This window comes from Stegostoma tigrinum, chromosome 15 (assembly GCF_030684315.1).
Source record: "Stegostoma tigrinum isolate sSteTig4 chromosome 15, sSteTig4.hap1, whole genome shotgun sequence".
Lineage (NCBI taxonomy): Eukaryota > Metazoa > Chordata > Chondrichthyes > Orectolobiformes > Stegostomatidae > Stegostoma > Stegostoma tigrinum.
This window is the reverse complement of record NC_081368.1, coordinates 27,277,765-27,294,928: the sequence shown is the minus strand read 5'-3', so window position 1 is coordinate 27,294,928 and position 17,164 is coordinate 27,277,765. Positions and strand designations below refer to the sequence as shown.

Here is a 17,164-nt window from a genome sequence, read left to right as displayed (position 1 = left end):
GAAAGTATGTCATTATTATGTCAGCTCAGCATGATTATACTCAAACAATTATTCCTCCTTCCCTTTCTACCACTCACCTATCTCAGCACCATACATTTTGTAACTTTAGAAATTTAAGAAGCATCGAAGATTCTCCCAGTTATGCTCCCACACAGGCTTAGACACTCTAAGAGTGTTAGAGTACGGAAAAGAAAATCTGTATCGCAAAATGGGTCACTATTTTGTAACCACATATTGATGCATCACCCCATCAATAAATTCTGTGCCGTCTTGGACAGGCTAGAAAGTAAATAAACAAATTAATGTATTGTTGAAAAAATCTAGTTCATGGTTCACACTTTTTAAAATGTAAATTTTACTATATGTAGAGAAAATACTAACTTCATCTCAGTGTGGTTTTCATGAGGAAATTATAGCTGAAAGGTTTGCTCTCACTTGCAGCTTGCCGAAAAAGTCTGCAGTGATCCTCATACAGCCTTACAACAGAAAGCAATGAGAAGAGTGAGCTTAGAAAGCTGTGGGAAAGAAGTTTGATATTTACTGGCAACCTGAACAAGGAATGGAGGCATTCAGAGTTGCCACCATTTCTTTTCAGGTCTTGCATGCCCTATAGTCAAAGAATTCTTAATAAAATCTTACCTTAGAGGATTGCTGAAACACTGAGGAGAATTGATGTGAATTCCAGGCGCACTTTGGGTTTGTCCCAGGAAAGCTGAATGAACTTTCAAGATTTCATGTGATATTCTTGTGGTACTTTGGGTGGGAGAGTAGTTAAAAAGCAGAAATAGATTTCTAGTATATGCCTTTATAAGCTGCAGTATTAAGTTAAGCTTGCTCTGTACAATTTCTCTTTATATACAATAAAGTTTGTTTTTGTTTCAAAAAGTTGAAACCTTGAGGCACGATTCCATATGTCAATTGCTAAATGCTTGGATTTCTTTTTTGAATGTTAGCAGGCCCTTGCAAAATCATAACAGTATGCAACTTTCTTCATGACTGTTTTTGATTATGCATAAGAGAACAGCTCTTTCTATTATCTAATATTCTGTTAAAAAATTTAAATTTTCCAAACAAGCGCTAATTCGCAAAATCGTTAAAAGTGCCAATGGCTTTTCTGTGAAGTAAATTGAAATCATCGAAAATCAGGGTATATTCAGCTATAATCTACTTCAGTTTTCTCTGGAATTAACTTACATGTAAATGGCTTCACTTGAAGTAACTATTAACAATCAACCGTGGCTTTTAAAGGGGAAGAAAGTATTCTTTCTACCAGTGTCACCAGTCAATTTGGAATACAACACATTTACTAACCTCACTAACTTTTCCATAGAAAAGTTTTTCAATCACAGTTCTGGCAAATACCTCGCATACGGATGTTTAGATTGAGTAAAATCATTAATGGCCAATTGCATTTTTGTGTTGGTGAAGAAACTTTTTTTTGCTAATGCCATGTTTGACTTCGCGGTGTAATCCATGAATTTCCATGCTTGAAAACAAAGAGGATCATGAAGATATTCTAGTGAGACAACCTTTGGTTTACTCACCTTTATCTTACCAAACTGCAGCTCTGCTAATGATTGAGTGGCCTACCCACGCCTGTATAGTACATCGATTGTTACGGAGCGGTGCCATCTCGTGTCAGGAGACCAGAGCCAAATTCCACAGCATGAATGACATTTCCAGGGGCAGCCAAACCTCAATTGTCTGCTTCCTTTCAACATCGCTACAGATATGTCAAGCAAATGACTGATGCATTGCTCAATAGAATCAGTACATACAACTCCCTTCCCACCAAGTATAAACTGTACTGTAGGATGACACAGCTGCTGACACTGCTGCATTTCAAGAAATGCAGAACCAATCACCGAGTCCAAGTCCCCACTCATGGAGCTATCCTGAGATTTTTACCATGTCCGTCACTCAACTTGGTGCAATCATGTGCTGTAGAATTGGTTGCATCAAGTACCATTAGGATTTCAGTGCAACAACTGTTCCAAGCTATTCAAAATGAAATTTGTAATCTATATTTGCATGCTTCTACGCAGCATTGAGCCGAGATCATGCTATCCAAATCCGATTCACCAAGAGCTATTACAGCCTGAGAAAACAGTGCAAGCTACGTCCATTATCCTCATATTTTGATTGGGTGCTTAATTGGTATCTGCTGATAAGCAGTCTATTTGCATCTGTGCTTGGGTCTTTCACATTCACAGATTTCTTACTATATATTCTAAGTGATTCTTCTCCATAAAGGATCATTTAAATATAAATAAGGGGAGCCCTTATTGATTTCACTTCAAGCACCAACAACTCAAAAACATCATATGAAAGTATTTTCCATTCCTGAGATAAAAGCAAATCTTCCTCTCAGCTCACATACAATGGAATTTATTTCTCAGTGTTTGTTGATTTGGATTTCAGAAAAATTCCTTCATTATTTGATTTTATTTACTAAGAAGAAAAATCTTGGATATGATTTTTCATATAACTGCCTTTGCAGCTTTCTGCTTCAGAATATGATCCATTGGGAAGCCAATGGCCTAGTAGTATTATTGTTAAACTGTTAATCCAAAGACCAATGCAATGTTCTGGGGACCTGGGATTTGATTGTAATTTAAAAATCTGAAATTATGAATCTAAATAGAACATAAAACAATACAGCGCAGAACAGGCCCTTCGGTCCTCAATGTTGCGCTGACATAACTTCCCTCCTTTGTCCTTGAGTGGGCCAACCCTTTCTCTAGTTACCCAATGATGACCATAAATCCATCGCCAATTGTCAGAAAAACCCATCTGGTTCACCAATATCTTTTTAGGGGAGGAAAGCGCATCCTTATCTGGTCTGGCCTACATGTGACTCCAGACCCACAGCAATGGAGTTGAATCTTACTGCCTTTTGGGCAATTAGGAGTGGGCAATAAATGCTGGCCTAACCAGTGATGCCCTCATTCTGTGAATGAATAAAAAGAAACTGTCATTCTAGCAATTTCAGACTTGTACAAATATTGATTTTCAATGCAAATGGTTGATGTTAATTCCAGACTCTGACGACATTCAAGGTAAATGCAAGTGGGATATAGGGCTATAATACTATAGATCTCTCCTTTGATTCACATTCTCTGATAGCACAATTCACTTTTGGGAACACAGGATTACGTGGTTTAAAGTAATTTTGAGAATCAGAACATTCAACATTGTTAAAATACTGAATGGCTTTGTTTGCTGTGAATCCATGTGATCTATTATATTTAATGCCGGTAACATTTTGCATTCATTTTCCTTGTTTGTGCACTTCCTACCAAACTCTATGCATGGTCTCTCAACCACAATTTCACTTTTGAATTCAAAGCTATAACTTTATGAATACATTCACCATGGAAAGAAGAAAAAGAAATGCAATGGGCAGTTTAAATTACCATTAATAATGAAGGAATAGATTCAAATATCTAAATTTCCCATTCTTGTTCTGATTAAATTAACCAGCCTTACTTGGGATTGGTAAAAGACAGAAGCTACTTTAAAATCTCAGAAACATTTGCTTAACTGATGAACTGATGACTTGTAGTTACAACTATTGGCACACTGTCACTTTAACATGCTGCTGCCTGGACTCCGCACACACACCCCCATCCCAGTTACTGCTCATGTGGTGTTATCCTGGTCCTTGGCCAATTAGAATATTTTGTTTGTAAAGCTCTCATCAGTAGTGGTGTGAACAACCTTGAAAAGTAGATGAGGTCAAGTCTAGGTACTGTTTGTTCCTGCTCTGTGAGCTTATGCAGCAGAGCTTTTCAAGGGAGTGCAGCGAAGGTTTACCGGGTTGATTTCGGGGATCGCGAATCTGACATATGAGGAAAGATTGATCAAGTTGGGATTGTTATCGCTAGAGATGAGGCAAGCAAAGGGGGATCTCACAAAGACTTATCAAATTCTAACAGGAGTGGACAGGGTAGATGCAGGGAGGATGTTCTCAATGGTGGGTATGTCCAGAACTAGAGGTCACATATTGGATTTGGGGTTTGACAGCTTAGGACGGAGGTGAGAAGACATTCTTCACCAAAAGAGTGGTGAGCCTGTGGAATTCATTACCACAGGAGGTAGTTGATGTCAAAACATTGAATATATTAATGAGACAACTAGATACAACACTTGAATGGGCAAATGGGATCAAAGGTTATGGGGAGAAAGCAGGATTAGGCTATTGAGTTGAATGATCAGCCATGATCGTGAAGAATGTTGGAGCAGGCTCAAAGGGCTGAATGGCCTCCTACTACTCCTATGTTTCTATGATAATTCACATACGTGATTACAGAGATCAAAGTGGAATTTTAAAAGCTTCAAAGGAGATTTGGCATTTAAAAGGTTGAAAGTTTCTTTCAAAAACTAATGGCAATCTTAACCAATATTGCATTGAACTGTTTTAAGAAACATCTGTTATTTTAAAATGTTATAAATTAATACCTCACAAAACCTTACAGTGTGTTTTGTCCATGTGCTTTTTCTCAAAAAAAGATCATCAGAGTCCATTTGTAGAACCTCATACAGAACGGCCTGAAGTGATAAAGTTCAATGGAAGCAGCAGGATTGTGATTCCATGCCGTGTTACAGAACCAAACCTACACGTCACCCTGCTGACGGTAAGACACAAAGAAAAAAATTTGTACAGATCCGCATACAAACAAGTTATATAATGTGAAAATGTCCTTCCAAGAAATGTTATGTACAAGCAGAAAAGGTTGAAAAATAAGTCAACAGCATTTTTAAAAAGATTAAAGAATAAAAACAGTTTGGGTGTGGACTATATCATTATCTGCCATTCCTCTTTGCAAATCCAGACTGTGTAATTTGGATATTTTCTGATTTTATTGCAGATTTCTAACATTAACTGTTTTTTGCTATAAATGTTGTTTATTTTTCACCAAGCGTTTTGAGAATTTTGTTTCGTGATTGCCCTCAAGTTGTTATCCACTGGAATGTAACAAACTCTTTGAAATTGTAACATTCTGATAACATGTTCCTAAAAGTCCCCGAGAAACACAAAAGTTTCATGGTTCAACTCTTGGTCTATAATAATTTAATGGATCTCAGACTTGGCAATGACAGTGGGACTATAAAACAGACATGCCACCTCTTCTGAGACTGGCAAGAGTCTGGCATTAAGTTGTCATGCATGCACACATTAATGATGCCTAAGATTTTTCTTGATTTAACTGTCCAAAGAGTGGGAGAAAGCAAGATGCTGGGCAGGCACCACCATTCATTGTAATAGCAAATACTTCTATTGAATATTGGGTCCTGAGGTATTAATGGAGAACATTCACTAGTACAATGAATGGTGGGATTGTGGAATCTATACATGTGAAGCTGGAAAAGTATAGCAGGTCAGACAGCTGGAGCAGATAAGTCAACATTTCAAGTTGAAACTCTTCATCAGGGCTGGGGAGGAGGAGGGAGCCCAGAAATCAATAGAGGGAGAGGGGTAGAGGTAAGGGAAAGGGTAGGAGGGATGGTAATAGGTGGATGCAGGTAGAGGGTTATTATGATTGGTCCATTGCAAGGGTGGATTTGGATAAGTGAGTGGGAAGATGGACAGGTTAGACCAGGTCAGCAGTGGGAGGGCTGGTCATGGGATAAGACTGGGGGTGGAGGAATATTTAAGCTGGTGAATTCAATGTTAAAGGCTGTAACCTTCCAAGATGAAATATCAGGTGTTGTTCCTCCAGTTTATGTTTGGCCTTACTCTGACAGTGGAGGAGGCCAAGGGTGGATATGTCATCAGGGGAGTGGGAGGGGGAATTAAAATGGATGGCAATTGGAAGACTGGGTTGGTTGTTGAATGCAGAGTGCAGATGCTCTGTGAACTGCTCCCTGACCCTGCGCTTGGTCTCCTTGATATAAAGGAGACCACATCAGAAGCAACTTGTGTAATAAGTAAAATTGGATGGAGTGCAGGCGAATCTATGCTGGATCTGGAAGGATTATTTGGGGCCTTGGATGAAGGTGATGGGGGGGTAGGCGTAGGGGCAGGTTTTGAATCTCTAGCGGTTGCAGGGGAAGGCACTGGCTGTGGAGGAAGAATTGGTGGGGAGTATCGAGCTAATGGGGGAGTCATGGAATGAATGATCCCTGTGGAAAGTGAACTGGGGTGGGGAGGGGAATACTTTTTTGGTGGTGAGGTCTGATTGTCGGTGGCGGAAATTTCAGAGGATGGTGTATTAGATCCAGAAGTTGGTGGAGTGGTACGTGAAGGAGAAGGGGATTCTATCCTTATTGCTGTTGTGGGGAGCAAGCCTGAGGGCAGAAGTGCAGGAAATGGAGGAAATGTAGTTGAGGGTATTCTTAATTACACACAAGGGGAAGTTATGGTCCCTAAAGTAGGAGGATATCTGGAATGGTCTGGAGTTAAACGCTCCATTGTGGGAGCAGATGCAGCAGAGACGGAGGAATTGGGAATATGGAAAAGCATTTTGGCAAGAGGGTGGGTGAAGGGAGGTGTAATCAAGGCAGTTTTGGGAGTCAGTGGATTTGAAATTGATGTCGGTAGTGAGTCAGTTTCCGGAGATGGTTCGAAGAGGTCCAGGAAGGGGAAGGAGGTGTCAGAAATAGTCCAACTGAATTTGAGGGTGCTGGCGAAGTTGACGAACAGCCTCATGCTCCCGTGAAGAGCTCAAGCAGTACTGATGCAGTCATCAAAAAGCAGGATGATACCTGTATAGTTGCAGAAGAGGGACAGTGCCACAAATCCTACAAAGAGGCTGGCACAGTTCTGGCCCTTGTGGGTGCCCATGGCCACCCCTTTGGTTTGTAGGACGTGGGAGGAATCAAAGAAGCTGTTGAGAGTGAGGACCAGTTCAGCCAAGCGAATGGTGGGAATAGTCCTGCTTCCATGGCTGTTTCTTCATAATCTAATTCTGTGGCAAGAGAAAGTACCGACAAATCCAAAAGCCCAGTGAGTTGTGAGGAAATTAGGTAAAACAATAAGAAAAAGGGAAGCAGCAGATACAAGGACAAAGCAAGAAAGCTGAATAGTCAGAAGAAGAAATACATCGACACCGTATGCGCATCCTCTTTGGTCCATATCTCAGATATGGTCTGACAATATTAGACAAATTCATAGTTTTATCACAGGCACACAGCTAATAACACTTAGAAATGATCTAATAATTGAAAATTTTGGTTACAATTAGCATCAATTCCCTTGGCTAGAGGAGGGAACAACTACTACTCAATCACCCCAACTGGATAATGTGGGTGTGAACATGACTAGGCTTCATTGTAATGCCTTGTATAGCTAAGAAGCTTTGTAACACTCACCATCTAAGCTTATGCACAATGTTGTGGTGGACTGAATATACTCATGATAAAATACTATGATATGCCATTGTCATTATGCCTGGAGAAGACAAAATGCAAACAAAGAAAAGAAATTACAATACAATGCAAACTTTACATTAGATCTGATTTTATGCATTGATTATGCAAATAAATTAGTTGTGAATTCTGATTAATTGAAAGCATTGAAATGTACAAAGATGGAAAAGATCGTTGTAGTCCCACAGCTATGTGAACATTTGAAAAATGAGGTGCAGCGCAATATCTGTCATATTGTTCAATCCTTTATTGCTCAATCCCTGACTGCCAAATTTCTCTCAAGTTCCTTCTTAACTTTGCCAACTTTCTTCACACCCAATGTCTCCTGAGAGACACAAGCTGTTCCATGTATTCACCAACCTCTGACTGTAACAATGAATTTTAAGCATTGTTCACTTCCCCTTTTCTGAACCTGAATTCAAACTTCCTATGAGGTTTCTGAGTACAGATAGCACAGCTTTCAAGCTACCTATAACCCTCTACAATTTTAAACATACTGATAAATTTCATTTTAACTTGTTTCTCTCTAGATTGGTATTTTTTCATTTCTGTAGGCTCTTTTCAACACTAATTCAAAATATCAATGCAGATGTCTCTCAGCGTTATCTCCTGAGTTATCACATCATTTCAAAAGAATATAGTGATCGGCATAACACTTCAAGTAACCTTAGTCTGGTATTTGATGAGACATCTTTTGTTTGAAATATTACTTTTAAATCTCATACACACGTGCTGACAAATAAAATTTTATGGCAACATTTCCTACTTAACACCCTGACCTTAACCAAGACCATCAAAACTAATTAACTGCTATTAGTTTCTTGTGTGTTCATCAGCTGTTCTAGTCACCTGCAAATGAAAGCACTTACATTTCTGTGTATAATCTGTTTGCTTTCACGCCTACTGTTGTCCTCAGAAACTGAAAGGTGCTGTATAAATCAAGTCTTTATTTGTTTGCAATCTTTATTACTTCTACACCCAGTGCAACACTTTCAGTGAGCTGTTAGGGGAAGCAAAGGCCTGGTGGAATTATCACTAGGCTATTAATCCAGAGATGCAGGTAATGTCCTGGATGCTTGGGTTTGAGTCCTGCCATCGCGGATAGTGGAATTTGAATTCAACTGGAACTGAGAATCTAATAATGACCAAGAAAATGTTATTGATGGTCAAGAAAAACCCATCTGCTTCACTTAATATCCTATAGGGAAGGAAAATTTGCCAAGCTTACCTGGCCCACATGTGATTCCAAACACACAGCAATGTGGTTGACTCTCAGCTGCTATCTGGCAATTAGGGATGGGCAATAAGTAATGGCCTGGCCGGCGACATCCAGGTGCCACCAATGAACTAAAAAACCCTATAGATCAGATCCTACTTTCAGTCCAGACTCATACTTTCACCTCCATCTGCATTAAATAAAACATTCCATTTGTCAATGAAAGCCCTTAGTCTGTCACTGTGAAAAATGATGTCACAAGGACTGATCCCTCTTTTTCTTGAGAAACAGTTTTCTGTAATGCAGCCACTTCAGAAGTTTCCCCATTGGGTCAACAATATACATTAAAATTTATAATGTACTGCATTACCATTCCTACACATCTCACAAGATTTTGCAGACCTGAATCCATCTCGACTGATTGCTTCCCCACTCCCAGCACAACAAGACACACTATACCATATTACTGTAGGTAATTCGTAATTCCCCCAGCCAGGACTCATTATGCTACATGTACCAGCTTCAACTCATTATATTTCCCAGGGCAATCTTTATGGATCATTCAACTTATTGCAATGTTTCCACACCATCCCTCTTTCAAATCATTCCCTAACAATACCCCACCATTCTGCAACTGATTTAATTAGCAACTACACTACATTAATTACCCTATTACAATCCATGCAGGATTGGTGCCTTCTCTTTTAATGGTTTCAGCAATCCCATCATACCTAGATAATAATCCTGAGCATTTTTAACATTTCCTAATTTCTTTTTCCTTCTGGCATTGTTACTTGTTTAAATACAATTTATTCAACATATCTTCAAATTTCAAACTTGTAATCTTACGCAAATGTTCATTACATCTGAATAAGGCTTCAAATATTTAAGGATATTGGGAGATAGTTACAGCAGAAACTTACTACCATTCCAGTCAAAAAACAGCATTGATGACAATAGTGTCCATGAGGTGGAATGGCTCAGTCTTCTGACCTATACCGAAAACGACGGAAATTATTTCTAAACATAATTAAGACATATCTTGATATTTGTTCTTAAACCACTGTCATTACTTTCTACCTCTTCTGTGACAGCTTGTACCTGAGTAACTGATACATTTGAGCTGGTTCCCAGGTCCCACTGTCTGAATGCTACAGAGACAAGCTGTCTGCTTCCTGCTTTGCAAGAGGAAGCGACGGGAGAGTTTTGTAGTCCCATTTACAAACATCCTCCATAAAGCCTTAAAGTTTTACGAACTTCTATTCCAGGAAAGCAGGAAAACGTGTTTACATTCTGCTGACCTTTTCCTTTTGTGAATATTTCCCAAATATTCACAAGTAATACCAGTAGTGTTTGCCTGGTTCCCGTTCAGCATTGTAAATCACATCAATAAGCAGTGCCAGATACAATTGTCTATCTTTGTAGGTTGGCTGATGCCAGCTTGCATAACAATTGGCCCTACAAACCCATCTGGTTTACTAATATCCTTTAGGGAAGGAAGCTACGATCCTTGTTTGGTCTGGCCTTTGCGTGTGACTCCAGGTCCACAGAAATGTGGTTGGCTCTCAACTGTGCTCTAGGAAATTTGGGCAATTAGCGGTAGAGAAAAAATGCTGGCCTACCTGGGAACCCAACACCTCACGAATGAATATAAAAACACACACACACACACACACACACACACACACACACACACACACACACACACACACACACACACACACACACACACACACACACGTAATACTCAACATTTTGATTCACCTATGAAGAGCCATGATTTGGTTGAGGTGCAGAAGTCTGTTTCTGCTCATTAGCCCCAAGCCTGGAGTGACCTGAGGCAAAAATAAAGAAAAATGCCCAATCCTGCAATCCAAATCTAAATCTACCTCAGAACTCCTTTATCTAATTGGAATCCAATCCTAAAATCTGTGAATTGAAATGGTGTCCATTTTGTTGAAAGTTAGTGATGAGCTAATCTTAATAAATTTGACAGACAATGGCTCAGCTTCTAGAAAAGCTGTCATATGAAAACTATGTGGCTTCAGCTCTTCAAAACCAGCTTTATTTGCTCCTCCTCCCATGCCTTAGACGACATGTCCATCATGGGCCTCCTGAAGTGCCACAATGATGCCACCCGAAGGTTGCAGGAACAGCAACTCATATTTCGCTTGGGAACCCTGCAGCCCAATGGGTATCAATGCGGACTTCACAAGCTTCAAAATCTCCCCCTCCCCCACTGCATCACAAAACCAGCCCAGCTCATCCCCGCCTCCCTAACCTGTTCTTCCTCTCACCTATCCCCTCCTCCAACCTCAAGCCACACCTCTATTTCCCACCTACCAGCCTCATCCCGCCTCCTTGACCTGTCCACCCTCCCCGGACTGACCTATCCCCTCCCCACCTCCCCAACTATACTCTCCTCTCCACCCATCTTCTCCTCTATCCATCTTCGGTCCACCTCCCCCTCTCTCCCTATTTATTTCAGAACCCTCTCCCCATCCCCCTCTCTGATGAAGGGTCTAGGCCTGAAACGTCAGCTTTTGTGCTCCTGAGATGCTGCTTGGCCTGCTGTGTTCATCTAGCTCCACACTTTGTTATCTCTTATTCAAAGGTGCGACTGATTTTTAATAAACTTGTGTGTTGTATGTGCTAGAAGCAAGTTAAACCTGTTCCCACAACACTTCTATGAATGAAAACTGAAATAATTCCACAAAGTCACCTTTTATTTGCACATGGAGAGTCCTTGACACTGACCCAGCTCCTTCAGAGCCATCTCTCAGAGTGAACAGGTTGACAGGATGTCTCTTTTGACTACTCCCACTTCCTACAGACTAAGGGGGTGGCCGTGGGCACCCGCATGGGCCCCAGCTATGCCTGCCTCTTTGTAGGTTACGTGGAGCAGTCCCTCTTCCACACCTACAAAGGCCCCAAACCCCACCTCTTCCTCCGGTACATTGATGACTGTATCGGCGCCACCTCATGCTCCCCAGAGGAGCTCGAACAGTTCATCCACTTCACCAACAACTTCCACCCCAACCTTCAGTTCACCTGGGCCATCTCCAGCACATCCCTCACCTTCCTGGACCTCTCAGTCTCCATCTCAGGCAACCAGTTTGTAACTGATGTCCATTTCAAGCCCACTGACTCCCAAAGCTACCTAGAATACACCTCCTCCCACCCACCCTCCTGCAAAAATTCCATCCCCTATTCCCAATTCCTCCGCCTCCGCCGCATCTGCTCCCACGATAAGACATTCCACTCCCGCACATCCCAGATGTCCAAGATCTTTAAGGACCGCAACTTTCCCCCCACAGTGATCGAGAACGCCCTTGGCCGCGTCTCCCGTATTTCCCGCAACACATCCCTCACACCCCGCCCCCACCACAACCGCCCTAAGAGGATCCCCCTCGTTCTCACACACCACCCTACCAACCTCCGGATACAACGCATCATCCTCCGACACTTTCGCCATTTACAATCCGACCCCACCACCCAAGACATTTTTCCATCCCCACCCCTGTCTGCTTTCCGGAGAGACCACTCTCTCCGTGACTCCCTTGTTCGCTCCACACTGCCCTCCAACCCCACCACACCCGGCACCTTCCCCTGCAACCGCAGGAAATGCTACACTTGCCCCCACACCTCCTCCCTCACCCCTATCCCAGGTCCCAAGATGACATTCCACATTAAGCAGAGGTTCACCTGCACATCTGCCAATGTGGTATACTGCATCCATTGTACCCAGTGCGGCTTCCTCTACATTGGGGAAACCAAGCGGAGGCTTGGAGACCGCTTTGCAGAACACCTCCGCTCAGCTCGCAACAAACAACTGCACCTCCCAGTCGCAAACCATTTCCACTCCCCCTCCCATTCTCTAGATGACATGTCCATCATGGGCCTCCTGCACTGCCACAATGATGCCACCCGAAGGTTGCACGAACAGCAACTCATATTCCGCCTGGGAACCCTGCAGCCTAATCGTATCAATGTGGACTTCACCAGTTTCAAAATCTCCCCTTCCCCTACTGCATCCCTAAACCAGCCCAGTTCGTCCCCTCACCCCACTGCACCACACAACCAGCCCAGCTCTTCCCCCCCACCCACTGCATCCCAAAACCAGTCCAACCTGTCTCTGCCTCCCTAACCGGTTCTTCCTCTCACCCATCCCTTCCTCCCACCCCAAGCCGCACCCCCATCTACCTACTAACCTCATCCCACCTTCTTGACCTGTCCATCTTCCCTGGACTGACCTATCCCCTCCCTACCTCCCCATCTATACTCTCTCCACCTATCTTCTTTATTCTCCATCTTTGGTCCGCCTCCCCCTCTCTCCCTATTTATTCCAGTTCCCTCTCCCCATCGCCCTCTCTGATGAAGGGTCTAGGCCCGAAACGTCAGCTTTTGTGCTCCTGAGATGCTGCTTGGCCTGCTGTGTTCATCCAGCCTCACATTTTATTATCTTAGGATGTCTGACACTCCTGCTCTTATCTGTCAGCCAGGGCTCCCTGATTGGACCAGATTGGCAGGCCCTATCAGGGAACTCTTATTCTGTGAGGTCCACCTGGCTAACCTCGTTCCAATCACTACAACAACTTTTTAAAAGCTCAGTGAATGGACTTATTTTGGTGGGTGGGTTGATGTGAATCACGTACAGATAGAAGGCAAGACTGCTTAAGAATACAGGCCAGCTAATCACCAGTTATTACCCAAGAGTTACGAGGGTCGATCTGAACACAGAACACCTATCAGTAACTGCCTGTGGCAGGGTTCAAATAGTTGCACACCACTCACTCCTACCATATTTGGCAGAGCCTGTACCTTGCAACAGAAGCTTCGTTATGCATGCAAATTGATGTCCTCTGACATGCGTAAGCATCAATTGCACTTTAGAGGGATGACTGGGTGATGAAGTGGAAGATGAGCAGAAACTGTAAGTAAAGAATTATTTTCCTGGGGCCAGAAAAAGCACATTAAATCTCCCCTTTGATTCTAATTTCCTGTTGGCTGTGTCAGCCTGTGAGCCAGACAAATGTACTGGCCTGAAGCCAATGAGCTGCAAAGAGTTATCCTTGTGGAGCATGCAGTCACCAGTGGCAGAATAGACAGTTACATTTTGTCAGACTCATTGAAATAAATGACTATGCAGCTGATATCATTTTCTTACATCTTATTTCATTTAAATCCATCCCTCATCGCATGACAAACTATCACAAAATGGCCAAGATTTCCCATTTACATTTTGTGAAGGGAATCTTATAAAGATGCCTTTTTTAATTATGTGTGATGGAGTAAATCCTCTGGAAAACTTCAATCTGTTGCCATACTATTAAATGCTTATCCTCAAAACAGGTGCTTTACAGTTTGACACAGACTGCCCCCTATTGACAAATAGTACCTATTCTGGCAGATTGTTGGTGGGACCTGGGAGATGGAGGGTGATGGACCAAACTGGTGGATTTGAGCCCAACTTGCCTGGCTGTAACCAATTGAATTACCCGTTGAAAACTGTACAATTGCCATTCTAAACATCATAACTCTGCTGCCAAATGAGGTATCCTGCTAAAGTAAGTGGACTTTGTCAAATTTATACATGGCAGGGTTATTTCATGCCCAAGGCCTCACACTGTCACTTTAACTGGTCCCTAAACAGTGTTGACACCATAGCTTTCCTGCCATGCAGATTAGCAGCTGGTGGGAAGGCCAGAGAGGCCGTTCTAGGAATGAAAAGGAAGAATACATTTTCGACAACTTACCTGACCTTTGATGGTGCACAGTGCTTTACAGGCAGTATTATGTTTTTCATAGTACAGAAAGGTAAATATATCAGACAACTTGTAGACAGCATATTTCTAAAAGCATTGAATTGGCATATGACCAAATAATATGTCTCAAGTTTCAGTAACATTAGTTGAGGGATAAATAATGTCTAGAAAATTGGTAGATCTCTCTTGCTTTTCTTGAAAACAAGACCTTCTACATCCACTTAACAGGACTTCAAACAGCATCTCATCCATTCTACAGTGCAGTACTCCTTGCACACTGCACCAGATTAAGTGCAGAAGTCTTGGGAAGAAATTTCATTATATGATCTGAAGTGTTTCAGGAACTCTTTTGCCCTGAGCTCTCACTCTTGCCTCTCATAGGTCATTCCTAAACCCTTATCCCTACTTTTTATCTTGAAATCCTGGGTTCAGAGTGGACAAAAGGCCATCTGGTACACACCACAGGCTACTATCTGTGCCCTCTTATTGCATGGTTTGGTCGGCACGTTTTAAACATGAACCAGGAGTAAAGATTTCCAGGATGTTCTACTACCTTTTTAGATGGGCAAATGTCTCCACCACAAAGTTTTGCAACTTAATTTGTAAAGATGTGTAATTATCTTATCGGAAATGAAAATTGCTTTCTCATTATCTTTAGAGCTAACATGAATTCTGTTTCAAAGTGACTTGCAGTGTTACAGGCTTCTTTGATTTAAGCAGGCATTCTAATTGGTGTGCACCTGGATTGTTAACTTATTGTTCCCCATGGCTTACCATACACAGCCGTTGAAAGAACAATGAAAACCCTTCAAAAAAAGGACCAATGTCAGGTGGTGCCATTATTCTGTCAGCTATCTTTTTAGCAATGATGCATCTTTTACAAAAATTGGTTTTTTTTGTAAAATATATTTCCGACTTATAATAGGGCACAAACTCTACCTCTCTTGGCGAAACTAAATCACAAAAAGATCAGCATTTTTTAATGTGACATGAAATTAACTTTATGATAAAAAGGAAGTCCACTAATAACCCACCTTCATTACAGATTGATATTCAAATACATATTGCCTCTAATCTACTAGTTTGACATGTGATGGCTGCCAAATCAAAGCAGGCAAACTAATTTTTTTCATTTGTGTACCTTTGTACTTGATGATAAATAAACTCTGATTGATAAAGAAGGGTTTGATGTATTTAGATTTATCTTCTCAGATTTATGAAGTGCTATTTTGTTGTTAACCAATAGCCAGCAAGTTTTATTTCCAGTAACTGAAATCAGTGGCAGAAACAAAAAATACTATATTATGTTAGTAAGCCATGGGGAAATGTGATATAGATTTTCTGAATGATAAAAGGTGAAGGTAGCATTGATGAAAATAGTCTGTACAGTTGGGCTATAAATGTAGCACTTGGGCAGTCATGTAGGAAATTAACAAGCATTAAAAGAGGATGGAGGTGATAACTATTTTAACGATAATAGCAGATGCATATAATAGATTTCCAATTAATATAACTAATTCTAGCTGTAGGCTTGACTTTATTTGAACAGTATAGAATATTTCAGTGATATGATAAATTACGAGAAAGCTAATAAAAGACAGAGCAATGGGGACTGTGTATTGTAGTTGAAATGTAATTTGAAAAATGCGAAGCATTGGACTGAATGTTAGAACTTTTGTTAAGAAATAGATCTTCTGCAGTTTTACTTGATTACTGTGGTAATGGGTCAAGAGCAATTAAGGTCCCACGTAAGAAAAGGAAGGAGAGTACACCATTTGGTCCCTTGACACCTCACTGCCAATTGATAAGATCATGCTGGTTTGATTGTGGCCATAACTTTATTTTCCTGCCTGTACCCCATAATCCTTGACTCCACAGTGAACCAAAAATATGTCCAACTCAACCTTGAATTTGTTCAATGACTTCGGTCTGGCTGTAGACTGTGGAAGGCAATTCCTAACACTAGTGACTCCTGAGAAGAAAAAAATTGTTGTCACCTCCATTTTAAATGGGCAGCTCTTTAATTATGATCTGTCTTTCCAAGTTCTAGTTTCCTCAAGGGAGGGAAACAGTCTCACCTTTCAGGATGCTGTAATGAAACTGAGCAACAAATGAAATTTGACACATTTTATAATTTCCTCTCTCTTCTTATTTGGTTAGAAATGTTGAAACATTAAGAGATTACAACTTTATGGTGGATATCCTAATATAACCTTTGAGAGGTAATGTACATTGATGTAACCAATGATAATTTCTGCCCAATACAGGACCACACAATCTTTGAAATTGATGGAATAAATAACAAATGGGATCCTAAGCGTGGTTTTATTCTTCAAAACTTGGAACATATTCCTGGCATGTTGCGATGCAAAGCCACGGTCAATAAACAAACTTTTGAATCTTGTTTTATGATATCCAAGGAAGGTGCGTACTTTCTTTCTTTCTGAATTGATTTCAACTCCTTGTAGGAAATCAATATGAATTGCCAGTTATTCCATCAGAGTCATTAGCATGAGCTTCGTTGATTTTAACTGCCATTCTTCATTTAGGTGTCAGCTCCTGACCCACTTTGAATGGAAAGTGACAGCTTTCAATCTTCTCAACCTCAGTGCTGTTTCAACATGTATTTCAGCTGATCAGTTAACTTCCATGAGGTAGCCACACAATAACTGCAACATAATGAGAAAGAAAAAAGGCTTGTAGTTCTCCACAATAATATATTGCCAGAATAAGAGCAATACTACACTGACATTAGGAAATTCTACGTTTGGATACAGGCACACTCCTGACGAGTTTGAAGGACACCGTTTTT

At 41.2% G+C, this 17,164-nt stretch overlaps 1 protein-coding gene across 1 annotated transcript in view; it reads left to right on the top strand.

Annotated features, from left to right (window-relative positions):
- Positions 1-17,164, top strand: part of kdrl (kinase insert domain receptor like) — a 197,265-nt gene that overhangs the window by 70,867 nt on the left and 109,234 nt on the right. The window contains exons 4-5 of the mRNA XM_048544908.2: positions 4,513-4,637; positions 16,620-16,776. Of these exons, the coding sequence (XP_048400865.1) occupies positions 4,513-4,637; positions 16,620-16,776 (282 nt within the window). The remainder of the gene's footprint in view (positions 1-4,512; positions 4,638-16,619; positions 16,777-17,164) is intronic.